General features: G+C 39.0%; 1 protein-coding gene across 2 annotated transcripts in view; it reads right to left on the bottom strand.

The window, feature by feature from the left end:
• The window catches only part of cdh13 (cadherin 13, H-cadherin (heart)), a 361,145-nt gene that overhangs the window by 58,098 nt on the left and 283,693 nt on the right, over positions 1–19,354 (bottom strand). For both annotated transcript variants that reach the window (XM_086074542.1, XM_086074543.1), the window contains 3 exons: positions 10,126–10,266; positions 1,050–1,232; positions 730–983 (listed from right to left, as the gene is read on the bottom strand). In XM_086074542.1, coding sequence (XP_085930668.1) covers positions 730–983; positions 1,050–1,232; positions 10,126–10,266 — 578 coding nt within the window. The remainder of the gene's footprint in view (positions 1–729; positions 984–1,049; positions 1,233–10,125; positions 10,267–19,354) is intronic.

Raw genomic sequence — 19,354 nt, forward strand, 5'->3', positions numbered from 1 at the left:
CTGTCAATTGTCAATCGTCAACAAAATGGGCGTCCGTCATACAGGGTTTGACGGACCTTCCGTCAATATTGACGGAATGCCCACCTCTGCACACACCTCATACCCCCGGACACATAAAAAAAAAAAAGATTTGGAAAATATGTCATCACTGAGCACAATGTGAATTCAAAACAAGACAAATTGAGACAAATTAAAATGTATGCGGTCATGTCATTAAATTGGTGCTGCCACTTAATCAGGCCTTTATGTACACTACACAAATCTTTACTTTCCCAGAACCTCTAGTGCAACTCCACATTATATAGGACTTGATGCCAACACTGTCTACGTTTTTATAGCACACAAACTCACCTCAATTATTTGAGCAGTAAAGTCACATTTGAGGGGTTTTATTTCCTCAGGTCATTATCTTATCCATGTGTTTAGTTAAGTCTATTTCTAAATTTAATGTAACTACACGGTGGAAAAAGAGGATTAAGCAGACATTAGGCCAGCAAGCCAATGAAACCAATGAAGAGTACTCTGCATTACACTGCTTCAGTAGTAGACTTGAGAGAATTATTTTTTTTGTAACAGTGTAAAAGCTCATTGTATCTGTACCAGCTCAAATGAGAATGAAAAAAAGATAAAACTATGTCTATAGATGTCCTTATTGTCTAATGTGAATCGTTGATTTTGCCTTCAAATGCTGGAGTATTGGTTTAAAAAGTTTTAACTGAAATACCTTACCTGACACTCTGTAGCTGTAATGTATCCGGGTCTGTGGCATTGAGAGACGCTACAAAGCTTTCCACTGGAATGTTTTCCATCCTGGTGACAATCAGCGGGTCAGGGAAAAAGACAGGTCCTTCATTAATGTCTAAAACTTTGACTTGAACAGTTGCTGTGGAGCTGGGGCCATAACCAACATCAGAAACCAGAGGGTCCTCATTCTCCACTTTTATGAAGATCTTGTGGAGCGCGGTGCCTTCGTAATCTAGAGGCTTAAAAAAGTCAACGTTAAAGCAGGGGAATTTTGATGACAAGAGACAGATATAGCATTCATATACCTTGACAACTGAAAGCATTCCCTCATTATTGTCTGGGTTGGTTTGGATCTCAAAGCTTCGTGTGGGATCTCCATTTATTATGGAGTAAACGGCTCTCCATGCACCAGTCGCTGGGTCATCTCTATCATCTACTGTCAGGTTGACAGCCACACCAGTCGAGCCTTCATATACATAGGCTTCAAACTGTAGAGACGAGGACAAACATCTCCATAAGCAAGAAACATACACTAGATGCAGAAACTGATGATGGGTTTTCATTAAAACATTCCACTCTCGAATTGGCAAGACTTAACAAACAAACAAAAGAACCATTATAATGACCAGCGCAGTAACCCTTAAAAGCACACCTAGGTCAAAAATGACCTGTAGAGGTAATTTTTTGCAACATCTTGGTGGTCATAATGGAAATAATTTAACATTCTAGATATTCCTCAAAACTATGATATTCTGCCATTTAAATTGTTACGGGGATGGCGTGGCTCATTGGTAGAGTGGTCGTCTCCCAACCCAGAGATTGTAGGTTTGATCTCACGCCATTGTGACTACGTCAAAGAATCCTTGAGTAACATATTGAACCTCCAGTTGCTCCTGATGCTGCATCACTAGTAGGTGAATGAGTAATCGAATGCAAAGCGTTTTGAGGGCCTAGTAAGGTGGAAAAGCGCTATATACGGTAAATAAAGTACCATTTACCTAATTTTTTAAATATTTTTTATACATTTGACAAAATCTTAGTTTTAGTTTTAATGCTCCAGATTTCCAAAAATGGGCCAAAAATAAGGGTGTCAAAATTATCGCATTAATATCGCATTAACTTAAAGTGCCTTTACGACACCAATTTTTTTTAACTCTCGATTAACGACCGCTCCTTATTTGGATTTTTACAATGCGCATCCGTATTGAACTTAACAAAATAAAAGCATTCAAGTTGTGCAAAGGAGTCATTGTAACACAATTTAGCAGTAAGAAATTAAATAACAATGAATATATTTGTATCAAGTTGTTTTTTTACAATTTAAAAAAATTGCAGAATTTCACAAGTTACTTCATTTTAAAAATTAGTCAGCTCTTAATATGAAAAGAAAAATGCAGTGAGCTGTCACCATTGTCTTACAAACGGCATTAGGTTGTCACAGAAAAATGACAAATCAATGTCACACTCGTTTTTTTACAGTACAGTACATATTTCATTAAAAAAAAAATATGAATTGTTATAAAATTACTGTATCAATGACAAAAAAATGCAACCATGTTTCTATTAGGTTAACATTTCTTCCCACTTGTATGTTAACAAGAGTATGACAAATCTGAAAAAAAAATTGTACATGTAATTGTAAATTTAGACATATATTGAGATGTGCGATTAATATGCGATTAATTGTGAGTTAATTATTGAAGTCATGCGATTAATTACGATTAATTCTAATTGACTCACACCTCTAGCCAAAAATGACCCACATTGATTTCTTGTATAATATAATAGGAATGTTCTGTTTTTACCCACTGTGTATTTAGTCTGAAAAATAATGGAGAGCAACAGTTACATATGCACTCATCATGCTTCAAGCCCAGACAGCAACGAGGTGTAAAGCAAAGTGTCAATTACGTTTCATTCACCACAGTGGATTGTAAACTCAGCGTTTATATATATATATATATATATATATATATATATATATATATATATATATATATATATATATATATATATATAGAGAGAGAGAGAGAGAGAGAGAGAGAGAGAGAGAGAGAGAGATGATAAATAATGCTAATTTAATTAATACTTGAATTACTATAGATAAATAATGCAGAAGAATTGAACAAAATACATGCCCTGAGCTGGTGCATACATTGATCAGTTAGTTACCAACTGATTTGGTGTTTGTTTTTTTGTTTTTTTCAGGGAGCATACACGTATAATGGAATATTGTGCCTGAATATTCTTACTGGTGGGTGATGTGTGTCTTTGACCTTGTTGTTCTACATTCCTGCAGGTAGCCTGCTAATTACCACACCGACAGATAAAAACATGTTTAAAAAAAAAAAAAAGTTCGGAAGGTGATTTTTATTTAGTTTCACTGACACCTATATGCTATACTTTATCCTTCATTGGCTGTTCATCAATCACGTTTGAATGAATTGACACATAAAGAGAGTAAACACTCGTGTCCTTCATCACTAATTTCGTATACTGGTGCAAATTCATTTTACACTATCAATCAAAATGCTCCCAACTGATCATGCTTGGCAAGAGGATTCAATCAATTAAATAGCCAAGCAGTCTGCCAACAAAATTCAATGAGTAGGCCTACGATGTGAATTTAAAAAGATAAGGACACACAGAAGCCATCTGTATGTGTGTCTGCGTGTGTGTTTGTGCGTCAATGTCAGCACCATTATAGCGGCAGAGCTTACAGTGTAATCTTTCAAAAACGAAACACCCTACTTAACAACAGCACAACCGAAGTCAAGATAAATGCATCTGTTGTCAGCCCACGGTATTGTTGTTTCACAGATTACCTTCTTAAAGCTACACCCTTTTGAAAACCATCCATTTGTCTGGGGAGAGACAAACATTGATTTTGTCTTTATCTTTTTCTTTATTTATCCAATGCTTGTTTAAAGCACTTAAACCATTCAGTCAGTTAATGCCCAGAGGACATAAACACAATATCCGTTCAAGGAGTACAATCCGCAACAAACGTGGATTTACAAACATTGGAGTTACAGAGGAGAAGATGAATACCGCAGAACCACATTTTTACGACATAAGCTGAATTTGTACGCAAGTTGGAACACGCCTATCACTAATTACCTACACTAATGCAACAGTAAAGTCATAAGTACAGTCAATATTTGTACAAAAAAAATTATGTCCTTTGATATAAAACAATAACATAAAACAGTATGCCGGCAACTGAGCGTGCCGTGTGACTACGTCTGGAGACTGACTTGGCGGTGTTTTTCGGTCATGATTTTTCTGCATGATAACAATCTTCCTATCGCATCTTTTTTTGAAGGGGCCATATCTTTATGCATCCTTGTGAGTTAATGCTGCTGTTTCCATCATGTGTTGCATCACTCAAGATTAGTGAGCCCATCTAAAAAACCGAGTGTGTCCTGGTGGAGGACTGCCTGCCCAAAGTACTGTATCCCTGCCTGAAACGAGGGATGTTTTATAGAACTTAGCTTCCGCCGTGAACAAGTTCTGTGCCCAGTCCTACTTCCACAAAGCACCAGGTGTTCTCCAGCCGCCTCCTAAACCTTCTCCGGCGGCGCACATCCTGCGGCTGCCACCCATTCCTGTTCTGGTGGCACACATCCTGTGGCTGCCACGCGTTTATGTTCCGGCGGCGCACATCGTGCGGCTGCCACCCGACCTTGCTCCAGCAGCACAAGCATTGTGGCCACCAACCGACCCTGCTCTGGCGGCGTCCGACCTGCCATCAAAGCCGCAGACCTGGCCACTGCAATACTCTAGGGTCCTGCATCTTGGCCGTTCGCCTGACCTGCCAGTTCATGTGCCAATTGTCTGGCATCCTGAACACCCACCAGACTGGCCCCGATGGGCTAGGCTCATGGCCACCTCATTGCCCCCTGCCACCTTACCAGTTTTGGTCAATGCTTATTTGGGGCATTTTGAATCTGTCCCTTGGGGGTTACTGTCATGATCCATGTTGTTGATGTTTGTATTTGGTTTCGTTTCATGTTAGGTCTTGTCTTCTTCTGGTTCATGTCTGTCTCATTATGGTTTAGTGTCCACCTGTTCTCATCAGCCCCTGTCCCTCGTGGCCACCAATCAGCTCCCTCAGACACTTGTGTCTTGTACAGGTGATTCTCGTTGCTTGTATTTAGGCCCCGTCCACAGGAAGAGCCCGTTTAAATGTATCCGCACAAGTTTCTTACCGTTTGGGCAGATCGTCCACATGGCGGCGCCGCTTCGGAGCTTGAAACCGATCACTTTTGGAAGAGGATATATGCGGGGTACTCCTCTAGTTTAATGGCGTATGACCCAAGACTGCGTGCGAACTGCAAGTCTGTCAACAATGGCGGATAGCTGTGTCGTAGTTGTTTTGCGCTACCTCCTTAGTTTTTACAGCAACAGATATTACATTTTGACAGTTCATTCGAACAATGGTAATAATATGTTATATATTCTAAGAATACAGTCGATACAAAATCGATTCAATATCGATTATTCAATTTCTTTTTTTAAACTCAGCCCTAGTAAATACAATTTGACTTTGTAACAAGATGCAAAAACAGAGTGAGGGATTGAGGGATGGATAGAAGTAACTAACTGCTGTAAGATCATCTGTTTGTTAGGCTGGAAGTGTGGAACAGTTCACAAAATCTACAGTTTGGTTCACATCATGATTTTGTGGTTGCAGTTTTTCGTTTTGTATACATGACTGTTGGGAAAATCAATGTATTGAACAGTCAGGTTGAAACGGAAAGAGTGAGGGCGTTTTACATTTGACACGCTATTGTGAGAGTACGAGTAGATGAGAAGAGACATTAGTTCCAACATGGTTTTCATTTCATTGGCAAAGAAAACTATCTTTATTAAATGCTTAAAACAGTTAGTCACACTCACTAAAATGCCTTGGAATATTTTGTGCATACCGGGCATACAAGTGTATCTCATAAAATATTAAAGTAAAAATGGCTCTTAAAGCTCTGACCACTGAAGTGGTGCATACAAAATAATTTACTTTTACAACCATATTATATATCAAGAACATAAAGTGAAATACTAACATCTTTAAGCAGTGCAAACTATATCAGCACAACATTCTCATGCCCCCCATCTCTTTTGTGGTGACTTCAAATAGAGAGCTGCTTTTATCCATAGCATCCGAGGTCACTTGGTTAGGCACTGCGAGGAGGAATGCAGCCAACTTTTTGTCTTTGTGGTTTTGTACACAAAACACTTCAACAGCTCGTATTGGTTGCATTTAAGCGAGGGTTATGTGCTTTGTTAATAAAAGAGGCAAATACACATATTACTGAGGTACAAAACATAAATTGTTCAGCCATATGGAAGGAAATTTGTTTAATACTTTTTACTTTGATTAACTCAGAAGAGGGATTTTTAAATTGTTGCATTTTTGACGTACATGTGACGTACAAGCTTCAAAGCCTGACACAATCAGATTGAGAGAGACAGAAGACTCCTATATTGTATTAGATAAAAAGCTTTTCGATGAATGTGACTTTTGGCAAAACAGATTTGACATGACAGCCTTCATAACAAGTTCAAGTCGGAATAAAACAAGTAAAAAAAAGCTACACTACGCAGCTAAGTAATTTTAAAGCTGACGTTTTGCATTAAATAACAGCATGTTGCATCCCATGTGGCGGTTTTCTCAGAACTATTTGCTCCACACTTGCCATTCATATCTTAAAAGCATACGTATATACAGAACAAATCAGCCCTGTAAGATATGAATACCGGGGCAGAACCTGATGTCTGCTCCATCCCTATTTTCGACAGAGTGCCCTGAAACCACAGCTTCAACTAAACTCGAGTAGCAGAAAGACAAGAGTACTCGAATATAAATAGTCCTGGCATAATGTGCACACACACACATGCACGAAAATACATGCCATGCTTCATACAGTTAACCTTGAATGACATACAGGCCACAAATCCTTTCCTATTGGCTTTTTTTGTGTGTGATGATTTCTGGTCAACTGTGCCCCCACATCACAGAGAGACAGTAATGTGTGTACTGAAGCAATCACACACTCCCCACACTAATCCGTGAAATCCGTTAGCCTTTCCCTAAGAAAGACCTGCACTGAGAGCATCCTGCTGCCCCATACATGGTGCTACATCCATCACTGCTAACGTCTTTATCCATGGGACAGATGGATTGCAGGGAAAGCATATTGTCAGGTCATCATAGAAGAGACCATTTTGCGGTGTTGTGGGCAGAAAGAGGTATGAGCAAGAGTGAGGGAAAAATCTGTCTGGTTGCTATTAAGGTTGAGTGACGGGAGGGATAAGGCTCATCACCATCTTATTATGGGGATCTCAGGGAAACAGACACAGTGAGACACTGTGTGGAATTAACTGAGAGCTGACATACAAATCGAGCAAGTGGGGGAAAAGAATAAGTAGAATCCATATATTATTGTGGAGGAAAATACGATGAAACAAAACAATTAAAAAATACAGATTGGGTATGACAGGTAGAGGTGTAAAGGTTAGAATTAGGGATAAGCGAGTACTGATACCAGGGATTGATATATTTTCTGATACCAGCCTTATTTTAATGTATTGGTACTCATGATGTTGCCCAGTACCAATATCGGCCGCCCTTTTGTGGCTGTTTAGTAGTGTTGTGCCGATACCAGTATTGGGAGGGGCCCTGATACTGCATAAAAATGCTGGCATTGGTATCGGCGAGTACTAACAAATAACGGGCCGATGCCATTTACAGATAGTAGTATAGAAATTTGAATGCAGCGCACACTCACTGATGTGTGATCACATGTTTGGTGCATGCATTTCCTGTTTCACAGAGGTTTTTAAGCAGTGCCTGACCAAAATAGTAATCTTCCTCCATTCACCTGTCTCTCCCCGCCGCTCGTTTTACCACCATGGGGAGCAGAGCATTCAGCCACTATGCTCCCCGCCTCTGGAAAGCACTACCACCTCAACTCAGAAACATAGACTCTTTTACGCAATTTAAATCCCAACTCAAAACACCCTGTTTTAAACAGCATACTCAACTTAAATGTCATTCTGCTCTTCTACCCCCCCCCCCCCCCCCCCTAACTTACTGTACGGTGTCCTTGAGTGCTAAGAAAGGCGCCTTTAAATATATTATTATTATTATTATTAATGATTTTACATCCAAGTGAGTATGCTCAATCAGCGTGGCATCGGTACGGTATTGGTATCTAAAGGCCTCAATACAGCAATCCAACATCGGAAGTCGGAAAGTGTCCGGGCGTCGGTAACGTCAGATCCCGTTGCATAGTGTTTGGGGTGGCGTTTTCTGCAGGATTGAATTGGCGTCAGCCCGTAGTGACATTTGATCATTGATTGACTGTTAGCTAGCGAATCAGCGCATGGGGTAAGAACAGGACGTGACGAATGTGGATGAACAGTAAGCCTTTACAATTTCGGTCATTTAGCACATTATCACCCTTCCCATTTGGACGTCATTATAAGAACAGAAGATTTACTCATCACTAAGGTTCAAGAGAGACTGGTATTGTAAGGGTTTGACGATGGGAGTGATGAAAGCCAAAAATATGGCAAGACATGGAGACGCAACTGGATATATCAGGTAGGATTTACTTTTATATTTCATGATGCTCTGTAAAGAGCCTGAGGGTGTGTGTTGCATCGGGAGTATGTTTGGTTTATGTTTTTATATCCCGCCCCCGTAAGAGCTTTCCGGTTGCCTTTGTCTAACAATAAGGAATAGTGAATACCGCCGCCGATAGTATGCAGGGAGATTACTTCTCACGCATGTTAGTAATTGGCGTCGGTGTATGTCTGTTGCGGTGTTTACTTGAATCAGTTTCCCGGTGCCACAGGTCGGTCACATTTGGTTTACGTCAGATTGATGAATCGAGGCCCTAACATCCTAAGTTAGAAAGGTTATGCGCAGGAAAATACAGGTGAGCAAAGCCTCTGGTGTGGTAACAGACTAAAATGGAACTATCTACTGGTTCATTGTGAGCAACAAACATATTCAACACATATAAAACTATACAATCCAGGCAAGCACTAAACATAACAATAGAGTATATAGTATAGGTGAACATTCTTGTTACTTTGGCATACATTATAATCTGATACACATTTTTTGTTTTAGCTCATATTTGGTCAATAGAACCTGCAATGTCAATGAATACGACAAAGAATTCATCTGAAAGAAGGATTTTGCAGAAGGCACTACTGGATTGAGGCGATGAATAATTTAAACAGTTAAAGCTTGGATGGTGACACAAATCCTGCACAGATATACACTTGCAGATACACTCGCACTATGTTGGTGGTCAGTTGAGAAGTCATTTATAATTCATGGGCAGATTGAAAACCATTGGGAATTGTGGAAGGATTTATATAGGGATCTTATAGCGCCTTCAAACACTTGATTTTTAAAAGGCCCATTTCTCTAAGCTGTTAACCGGCTCTCTTCCTAGTGAGAAATGAGAACATTAACTGGGACATGGACATGGCGCACTCTGTACGGCCCTGCTAAGCCCTCTGAGCTGTAACATTTCACATCTAAACTGTGCTCCTTCCAAGTGCCCCCGACACCCCAATGCATCATGGGAGGACTTCAAGGGAGGTTTGGTTTGGGCAAAGTGTGATAAGTCTCACAAACAGATTGCATCTGAGGGCGTTTCCATTAACAACCTCACAACATCAGTGCTACAACTGCACCTTGGGGCGCAGGCAGCAGTACACAGCAGCTATTGGCACATCCGTCATTAGGAGCAAACACGAGCATTGATTGTGACCTTAAAAAGAAAAAAAAAGAAAGGTATCTATTTAAGATTATGACCGTCAGGCAGATTTAGTCTGTTTTGCAAATGCCTTGAGGCACTGCTGATTAAACAAAACACCATTGACAGAGAGCACGCTTACTCCCACTCTTGCTCATGATTCCCTTATCTTGCCTGTGCACCCATATCACCCAATTAATAAGATGTCTTCTTATTTGTCAAATACATAATTTGCAGACTCTGTGATTCTTGTTGGCCTTACCTTAAGCCGTAATTTAGGATAGTTTATTTTTGTTCCAAACATGAAGGTCAAGGTCTTCCAGATATGCCTTTGAGTGGGTGTAAATAAGCCTATACATGTGTAGGAAGTTACTTTGAGGCTGCAAAATGTTGCATAGATCATTTAACACTATCAACAATTCGCTGCGTGACAGTAATCTTCTTGGACTTAAATTCACTAACCTAACTTGAGTTCTATGATATTTTGACGTCCCAGTCACTGAAAATCTTGCTTATGCCTTTTCTGCCTTGCCTTTAAAGTAAAAAAAATAAATGTGTGAATGTGTGGTGGTGGTTGTGGGGTGCAATTAGTCTTTCTCACCAGCGGATGTGTGAACTCAGGGGCATGGTCGTTCTTGTCTGTAATGGTAATGGTTGCGGTGGCTGTTCCTGTCAGACCCACCTCACTTCCTGCCATGTCTTTGGCAATTATCTCAAGCTCATACGTTGTGGTTGGCAGTGTCTGGAAAACAAAGAGCGACATACATTAGGAATGTGGGATTTATAAAAAAAAAAGAGAAGAAAAAAAAAGGAAAAAAAAAAAGGGGAATGTGGGATGCAGGCTTGAATCAGGCAGCTGAAAATTCACATATCACAATATAGTACAGTATACTGAATTATTGAGTCGATCTGTTAGAGATGTTTTACTGCATTAGATAGGTCTATCAATTCTTAACCACTCACTGGTGCGGTGCCCCAGGCATTAACCTTAAAATTATGGGATTAATTTTCTTGCCCAGTGCAAGTACACCGCACATGTCCACGGAGCTCACAATCTCCATCCATCGCGATCAAATTCAGCAAAATTGTGTTCCATTCCCTGTGCCAATAGTTAGACCTGGTTCCAGCAGGTGTTAAGTTTAGTCCACTTTCAGACACCAAATTATTAGGTGCATGTCTAAAGAAACACACTTGGTACCCTGGAACGCCCAGTATGACACAGAGAGATTAACCAAATTACCAAACAAGCGCATCGAGATTTGCATCGGCACAAAAATCAGCATATGGAAGTATTTTACACTTGAGTGGCGCTGCACTGTCTGCTTTTTTCCCCCGTTAATACATACAGGACAATACAATGGCCATGATTGCATGATCTGAAAATAACCTTGGCTGCATTTCGGTTTTGTGGTTATTGGTCAGTTATATCTTGTATTGTCCAGTTAAAAGTGAAAGAATAAACAGATCAAATATTGTCACGGAATTATTGTGAATTATTTTTGTTATTATCATTTAAGTATTGTTTTATTGTTTATAATCGTAAGTATGTTTTTGTTTGTGTGTATATATATATAAATATATATATATATATGTTGGTGTGTGTGTGTGAGTGTGAGTGTAAGGATGGCTATTTTAAAGAATCTATAATATGAAACATGTTTTCAGTTATTTCACTTTTTTTGTTAAGTACATAATTCCACATCAGTTCATACCTAGTTTTGATACCTTCAGTGAGAATCTACAAAGTAACCAGCCAAGAGAATAAAGCAAATGCACTGAAGAAAGTGCGTCCAAACTTTTGGCCTGTACTGTGTGTGTGTGGGGGTGTGTGTGTGCGTATGTGTGTGTATATATATGTATATATATATATATATATATATATATATATATATATATATATATATATATATATATATATATATATATATATATATATATAATGACACATTGCTAGTGACAATCAGTAAGACTCACCAACCATCCAATTCATACCATCTCCTCCCTGAACAGACTGTATTTCACAAATGGCACAGACTCATCGGTTTTCCAATATGCAGCCTGAATTATGGCCCCACAACACTAGTTTAAAAAAACATTCACTGTAAAACCTGCAATAAAAAAATGATACATAGTCTCCAACTATACATTGGAATCCATTACATCAAAACATGTCCCACATTCTAATCCAGCAAAGAAACATCTTCCTCCTGCAGAAAGTGCTGATGCAGTAATTTGAGTAGCCAGTAAAAAAATAATAATATTTCTCCATTATTCAGCAAGCGCATCCAAGACTAGATTATTCAAAATATTACCAATGATAATACCCTGAGGTCATTGGACTTTTAAATACAGTGCAATGTATAAAACAGTAACACAAAGGTGCTTATAACGGTTGTCTGGATGTTTTCACCTATACCGAGTGTACTAGAGAAAAAACAGCATTGAAAATACGTTTTTTGACTCCTTAATTTATAAGAGATAGCATTTTCCTCAATGCAGTATAACCTGAAATAGTACTCTAAGGTACATTAATTGCTGTTGTTATTATTGCTACAAAAATACTGAAGACACCACAACATGACAAATTAAATTTTACAGTACATCCAAATTCACGTTCTGCATTCCACCACAAAATACGTAGGAAATATATTTATTCTTGAGCTTAAGTATAACTTACAATAACAGCCTGTGTTGTGGAGGAATTAAATCTGAAGTGAGAGGATTGCATCCACAAGATTCTCTTCATTTTCCTGACAAGAATGTTGAGAGGGTCCGGGCTTCGACCTTCCTAGGTGGAGTTTGCAGGTTCTCCCCGTGCCTGTGTGGGTTTTCTCCGGGTACTCCGGTTTCCTCCCACATTCTAAAGACATGCATGGCAGGTTCATTGAACACGCTAAAATTGTCCCTAGATGTGATTGTGAGTGTGAATGGTTGTTCGTCTCTGTGTGCCCTGCAATTGGCTGGAAACCAGTTCAGGGTGTACCCTGCCTATTGCCCGAAGCCAGCTGGGATAGGCTCCAGTGCCCCCCGCGACCCTTGTGAGAAATGAGCGTTTAAGAAAATAGATGGATGGATGAATGTTGAGAGGTGTGAGCAAAGGACAGGCAGTTGATTCTGGTAGAGCTAACGCCTCTCTGTTACAATATACTCTGCAGTGTTTCTCCCTGTGTAGGCACTTAGAAGTGGATGCTGCAGACACACTGGTGTCTGAAGCCATCACCGTGACATGAGATAATATCACCCAAGAAATGAGGCAATGAAGTTGGCTGCCAATGTTATATGCTAATGTTAGCAAGCTTACAGGTAACTCGTCAAAAGTAGTGTTAGGCTCCCAAGGCTGTCAACTTTTGACCAAACCTTGGAGTGAGATAATGGTCGGTTGGTCCGGGGTAGGGAGTTGGGGTGAGGGTTAGTAACGGATATTTAAACATATTAAGTGCATGTTAGAGTGTGCACACTCAATGATGTCACAATGCGTCCCATCACGTAAATCGAGGTCCCCCATAAACGATGGTGCCCTACGCTGTGCCTGTGTACTCTGCATATAGGGAGCGGCCCTAGACCTGATTTCTGAGCTTAATTGGTCTGGAGATGTTCGCAAGATGAGCACTTTATAAAGTGACAAATTTGCGACTTTATAAAGTGGCAAAAAAAAAAACGTATGAGAAATATACGTAGCGTACCTATAGTCTAATGTGAGGATTCGTTGGTGTTTAATGGGACACTGTTCATAAAATGAAAAGGCAGTATAGAGCAAAGTTATTTTAGTTAACTAAAACTAACAAAAAAACAAAAACTAAAATTCAAAAAACAATTTCGTTGACGAAATAAAATAAAAACGAAAATGCTTTTTAAAAAACAAAAACTAACTGAAACTCCATTTTCTGTTTACAAAATTACTTAAAACTAACTATAATTATAGCAGAAATGTCCTTTGTTTTAGTCTTTGGTCATCTAGCAGCAACCAATAGAAAATATACCTTCAGATGACGTTGCTCCCATGGTGTTTTTTTAAATATTGCGCACAAGTATCCAAATTTTTTTTAAACTAAAACTAATACTGAAACTAACTATAACTAAACTAAAACTAAGCATTTATGAAATAACTAAAACGCATAAAAACTAACAGAACCATTTTGTTGTTACTTAATGTTTGTGTCTGCTCCTGGGTCCTAAGCCAGCCACACCCGTAACAGTACGTTCTGGCCTAAACATGGACCCAGCAGACACGGATTCACTTCGACATGCCGTCCGAGCTCATGTAACGCTTCTCGGCAAACACGACAAGCTCCTTTAAAGAAGTTCTTGATTGTCTCCTGTAGTTTTTGTTGTTTTACAATAAGGCCCCCCCATGACAGCTTTAGCCTTGACTCACTGCTGTAATCCAGCAGCAATGAAGTGACATGAAGATGAACCAAAAGTGCAACAACTCCCCATTTTCCAGGTGCTCAGCCCTGAATACAAAGCCGAATAAAACGGGAGTTTGTACACACAAGCATGTCACTCATAGTAGTAGCAAATAAAGAGGGCAACTATATAATACAAGTTCTCAGGTACTCAGTTACTCACTTTAGGTACAAGCTCAACTCTTTGAGACATAACTAGTTGAGCGATAGCAAGAAATAACAGCAGAGCGCGTGCAAAAGGGAAGCGGGTTTGAGCACAAGTCAATGTAACTGGTGGCTTAACTGACAGTAGAAACAATTACAGTGCCGAAACAAACAACACAGCCCCATTTTCAACAATGACAAAACCTTTTTTTTCCAGTGGTACTTTTTCTTAGCGTGAGATATTAAAGCGTGTGAGTGTGACACTGGAGAGAAATGCGTGAGCCTCACAAATATGTGTGAGTGTTGACAGCTCTGAGTGTTACTTTGTTAGCATTCTATATTATTAGTAGTTAACTTGATTTTCATCACCCTCGTTAAAAATTGGCCTGACTCCTTTTTTCCCCAGAAAGCATGAGATACTAAACCAAATACTTATTATCCATCCATCCATTATTCATATTATTTCAGCGGTAAAATTGAATCACCTGTATAACTAAAGATGTAGCCGATTTGAACACTTATGGCTTGGCCAGCATCCTGAGAAAAGCAAATACAATTATTTATTTATTCATTTATTTTGTAATATGACTTAAACCATTATTTCAAGAGTGTGACGCATTGCAAGTTACAGTACTTTGACTATTGTACAATGGGCCTTTCACTACATCTACATTTTGACCTCTGCCTTGTCATTAAAGTTAAGAGAGTGTTTTAACTGTTTTAACAAATTAATATTACAGCATTAAACTACTTTTAAACTTGTAAGACAATGAACAAAAGTCTCTTTGGTTCTAATTGGAATCAAATTAATTTTGTTATTTGCACTTGTATTAAAATGATGTTAACATATGTTCAATTGTAGCATTTGGTGCATTTTAGAGTACGAGTATAAAAAAAATAAAATAAATAAAATCCCAAGGCCATGGTGTCAAATTATATTTTGTGCAATTCTAGTGTTATATTGAGCACCGTTTTAAAAGAAAATCTGGTCTCGATATAACACACTTTATTATATGTTCAAAGTAATCACAGGAAACTCTTGCTTGTTTTATTTTTCTACTAAAGTTATAGTGTGAAGCTTTTCATGATGCCTTTAAAACCAGGATGCCTTTTGGACAACATTTATAGGCCAGTAATCAGCCAGCCTGCTTGGTTTTCAGACCTCTTGTAAAAGAAAGAGTCATGCTCCATCTATTATTTTCTATTGTTTATCCTGTTCAGGTTCATGGGTGATCTATCCTGGCTGGTAGGGTACACCCTGGACTGGTCCTCAGTTGATTCGAGGAATATGAAGACATCCAATTGAAAACACATTCACAAAATCGCACCATAATGTGCAATTTTGACTTTTTTATTTAAAATTTTAGAGTCATCAATTTACGTACAATGCCTGTATTTGAAAAGTCAAACTCCGGAACTCCAATAAAACTGACTCAAGCAGAATATGCAATCTCCAAACAGAAAGGCCTCAGCAACATAGATTAAATCCCAGAAGGTCTCCACACTGAGGCTGGTTGTGTTTTAGCAATAATCATAATTACATGCATTAAAGTAAAGCATTTAATAAATGTTTGCGTATCACATCTAGAATATGTGTTCATGTCAAAATATTAGGATATTTTTTTTCTATTTTAAATTCTGCAAGTAATTAACTGATTAGAAAAAGAGGAGGAAGAGCGTGTGCAGTGGATCAAAAAATGTTGAGGATGTCCTCATAACATTAAATGTCAAAAGAATGAACACATAACCAGTGCTCTACAAATTTGGCGGGATTTTTTTTTGATAAAAAAGCCTTTCTTTTATTAAGCGATTAATTGTGATTAATCAAAATTCTAAGATGTAATTAATCTGATTAAAAAAAATTATCGTTTAACAGCTCTAATATATATATATATATATATATATATATATATATATATAGTCATCTCAATTTGCTTGCCATAGTTTCATATGACAAAACAATTCACAGTGACTCAAGATATAATATTTTTGCTAAATATTTTACTGTAACAAGAACTGTCTGCAACAAGCAGCGGCTGGCAAAACAGCTCAATTATTTTATGTAACTTTAAAAGAGGACATTGCGCTTGATGAAAAATATTTTGTTCAACACAGACGGTCCAGCTCTTATAGTGAGGCCTCCAAACTCTCTTCCCCTTTGGAAAAACAAAGCTTCACAGCCTGCCTAGAATCATCATCAATCAACCGGGGGCACGTGAGCACATTGCAGTGGGTATGTGGAAACTCATTAAAGCTCAGATGATGACGAAACAGCACTATAACTCTGAATATGATTATTTTTCTGTGTTTTGTTTAATGAAATGGGGACTAATGTAAAGGCGCTCTTTTGTCGGTAAATGTGACAAGAATTATATACAAGAAAGGCAGGTTCATTCTTTTATTTTGATTCATTGACATACCAACTACTAGAATGGAGGATCGAAGCCTTGTTATTTGATTAGGTATTAGTGTCTTGATGCACCATATATTGTAATTAAGTAAAATAGCAAAGTGATATTTCACCCCCATCAGTTTTCTTGATATGTGAGCTTCTATTGATTAGATATTTGCAAATTTTAACGTTTAATGCATTAATAGACTTTTTTTCTGAGTTTGAACTGTCCGACTGCATTTGCATGCACCTTGAGTCTCGCGGTCATTGTTTACACGACTGTTACCTGCTACCTGCTAATGCCGGTGAGTTACTATAGCTAGCTAACAGTAGCGCAGCCTTGTTTAGTGTAGTCTTCAATACAGCAGTATTATTTGGTAACTGTGCTTCATTTAATCTTCGCCTGTGAGCTAGCAGGCCTACAAACAAAAAGTAAAACAGTGTTTATGACTGGGGGGTTTTTAACGATAGAAGAAAGACATACCTCTATTTTGCGATCTCTTCTCCGCTTCCGTTTTCCTTCAATTTTCTGAAAGCTGCTCCGGAGGGCTTTGGCGATCTTTTCATATTGCAATATATGGTAAATATGACTTTCATTTACTGACGCCTGGCGCCCACGGTGCACCACTATCTACCCACCGCTACTGCACTAATAACCTGTAGCATCTCCCTCATAATTGATATGATTTGGATATCATCAGTATCCAAAAATCAGGCACTAATCAAGATTTAATTATTTAAAGGTGTATTCATTTATTGAATGTTGGCACTTTTGGTCCTCCATAGAAACACTCCTTGAACACATTTAACTGCCTATGTAGAGAGTAGAGACCCAATTCAAGCCCCATGGCTTGTGATATCTCCTAACCTCTATCCATTAAAGCAGCTGCTGCCGAGACAATAAACAGGTGTTCCTATCCTAATAGTTTTTCACACATAGTGGCAGCAGTGAACCTCAGAAGCTTTTGATTGACCAAATGCTGTGAAAGCAGATGGTGCTTTACAGACCTGTGAATCTGATGCACAATTACACACTTCAGAAGAACCCCATCCCCCCCACCCAAAAAAAAAACTGAACAAAAAACAAATATACCTGTACACAGACAATTTTGCCCTCCAGCTGGAGAAGAGACAGCCTCCGGGATGCTTGCAGTCTCAGTGGTGTCTAAACGCACTGCGTGAGGTTTCTTCTGGAGCTTGACGATGTCTTAATGAGACTTTCACAAGTCTCAACTCAATTATAACGTCTCTGCCAATGTTTGGCCCAGAAAATACATTTCCGTCTCCTCAGGGCTGAAATTACAGCTAGTGGGAATTTTCTCTTATGTGCCAGAAGGATACAGGCAAAATGTTGATTGAGATTTCAGTTCCTTGAATTTTCGCTTCCTATTGGATTTCGCCAAACACCTCATTGGACTATATGAACAAGCAGTCAAGCAGGCATGCAGATAACAATTCTGTCATAATATTAAAGATACATCTAATATCTGAACAAGGGAGTTTTAATAGAAACCAGTCTTTGTTCGCCAAAATGTGGCATTGCATCAAGATAGGTATGAGCCATCAGTCCCAAAAGTACATAATGCCATAAAGTGACACAACTTGGTACAACTTTGTGAGCCACAAGTGATTTCAGTAAGCAATTGTGTTATTGAAAGCAGTTGAACAAATGAAATGGCGCACACCACATGATATGGCAGGCCTCGTTTCAGAGACCTCTGATCTGACAATAACATTTTCCCACTGTCACACTCTGCCTTGAAAGGACTGATCACAGGGACAAAGCAGTGAGGGAGGGTGTGTGAGAGGAAGCAGGACAGATATGGTAGATCGGTAGGAAAAGGACAAGTAGAAAATGGAGAGAGATGCGTGGCTACCACATGAGACATCACATCAACTTGCTGTATAGGTATGAAATCATGATGCAATTTGCAATTTGCTTTGTCTCCTGCGGCTTTTTCTCACTTGCTCTATGCACCAAATCATTGGCAGTTTCCTTTCAATTTGGACAAATGATGACACCCACCTACACATAGCTTGGAAGAACAATTCAAGTGGTGATATGAAAAGCAACTTGTGTCAGTATTTGTAAAAGAAACACTCACACCTCTCACAGCTTAATCTGCAGCTGTTGCGTCCCGCGGCAGGCATTAAAGGCACACCCTAGCAAAGAACCGCTTCTTGAAAAGCAGCACATTCACGGGGAACAAGTCAAAGATTTTTGTCCAGCCGAAAGTGAACATGAAACTGTGGCCGATAAGGAGGACACATTTAGCCTCCCCATAGCGAATAGAAGTTAAGGACCATGCACATGTGACGTATGTGGGCCTCAAGTTACCATTTACATTGGTCACCCTGGAAATGTAATTTGTGAACGGTCCCTAACGTCCAGCCAGCTTTTACTCGCTTAGTCAGCTACACTTTGTTGTGCTCAGCGTGCATATCTCCACATTAGGATAGGCCAATAACCCCCCCGAGATAGTTGTTGTATTTCGTAGTGTGTAAGGTAAACAGCAACATAGACTGAATAAAGCCAGGAGTGTTCTACCTCTTGTGACTGCAAGTCACACGCCAAGCTTTACATGAACGATTCATTTTGAAAACTGTGGTTGGATTTCATGCCTTTTTAATTGCAACATTCCAAGCTCCTCAAGGCTTTGACCGTGACCCAGAAATTGTTCTCACAGAGCCATATTAAGGAGCGTCTCATTTGTCTAAAATACACATTGAGGCTTAAGGATGACTCAAAGAGAATCCGCCCAACAGTAACAGTGCTAAGCATATTTACTGTGCGAAGAACATGCAAACAGTCAAGTCAACCATTCACCTGAAGGTCTACAAATGATCTGAAATAAATTGCAAGGGAATGAGAATGCAAATCAGCAACA

This window comes from Leptonotus elevatus, chromosome 4, assembly GCF_054856555.1.
Source record: "Leptonotus elevatus isolate MCC_2025b chromosome 4, RoL_Lele_1.0, whole genome shotgun sequence".
NCBI classification, from domain to species: domain Eukaryota; kingdom Metazoa; phylum Chordata; class Actinopteri; order Syngnathiformes; family Syngnathidae; genus Leptonotus; species Leptonotus elevatus.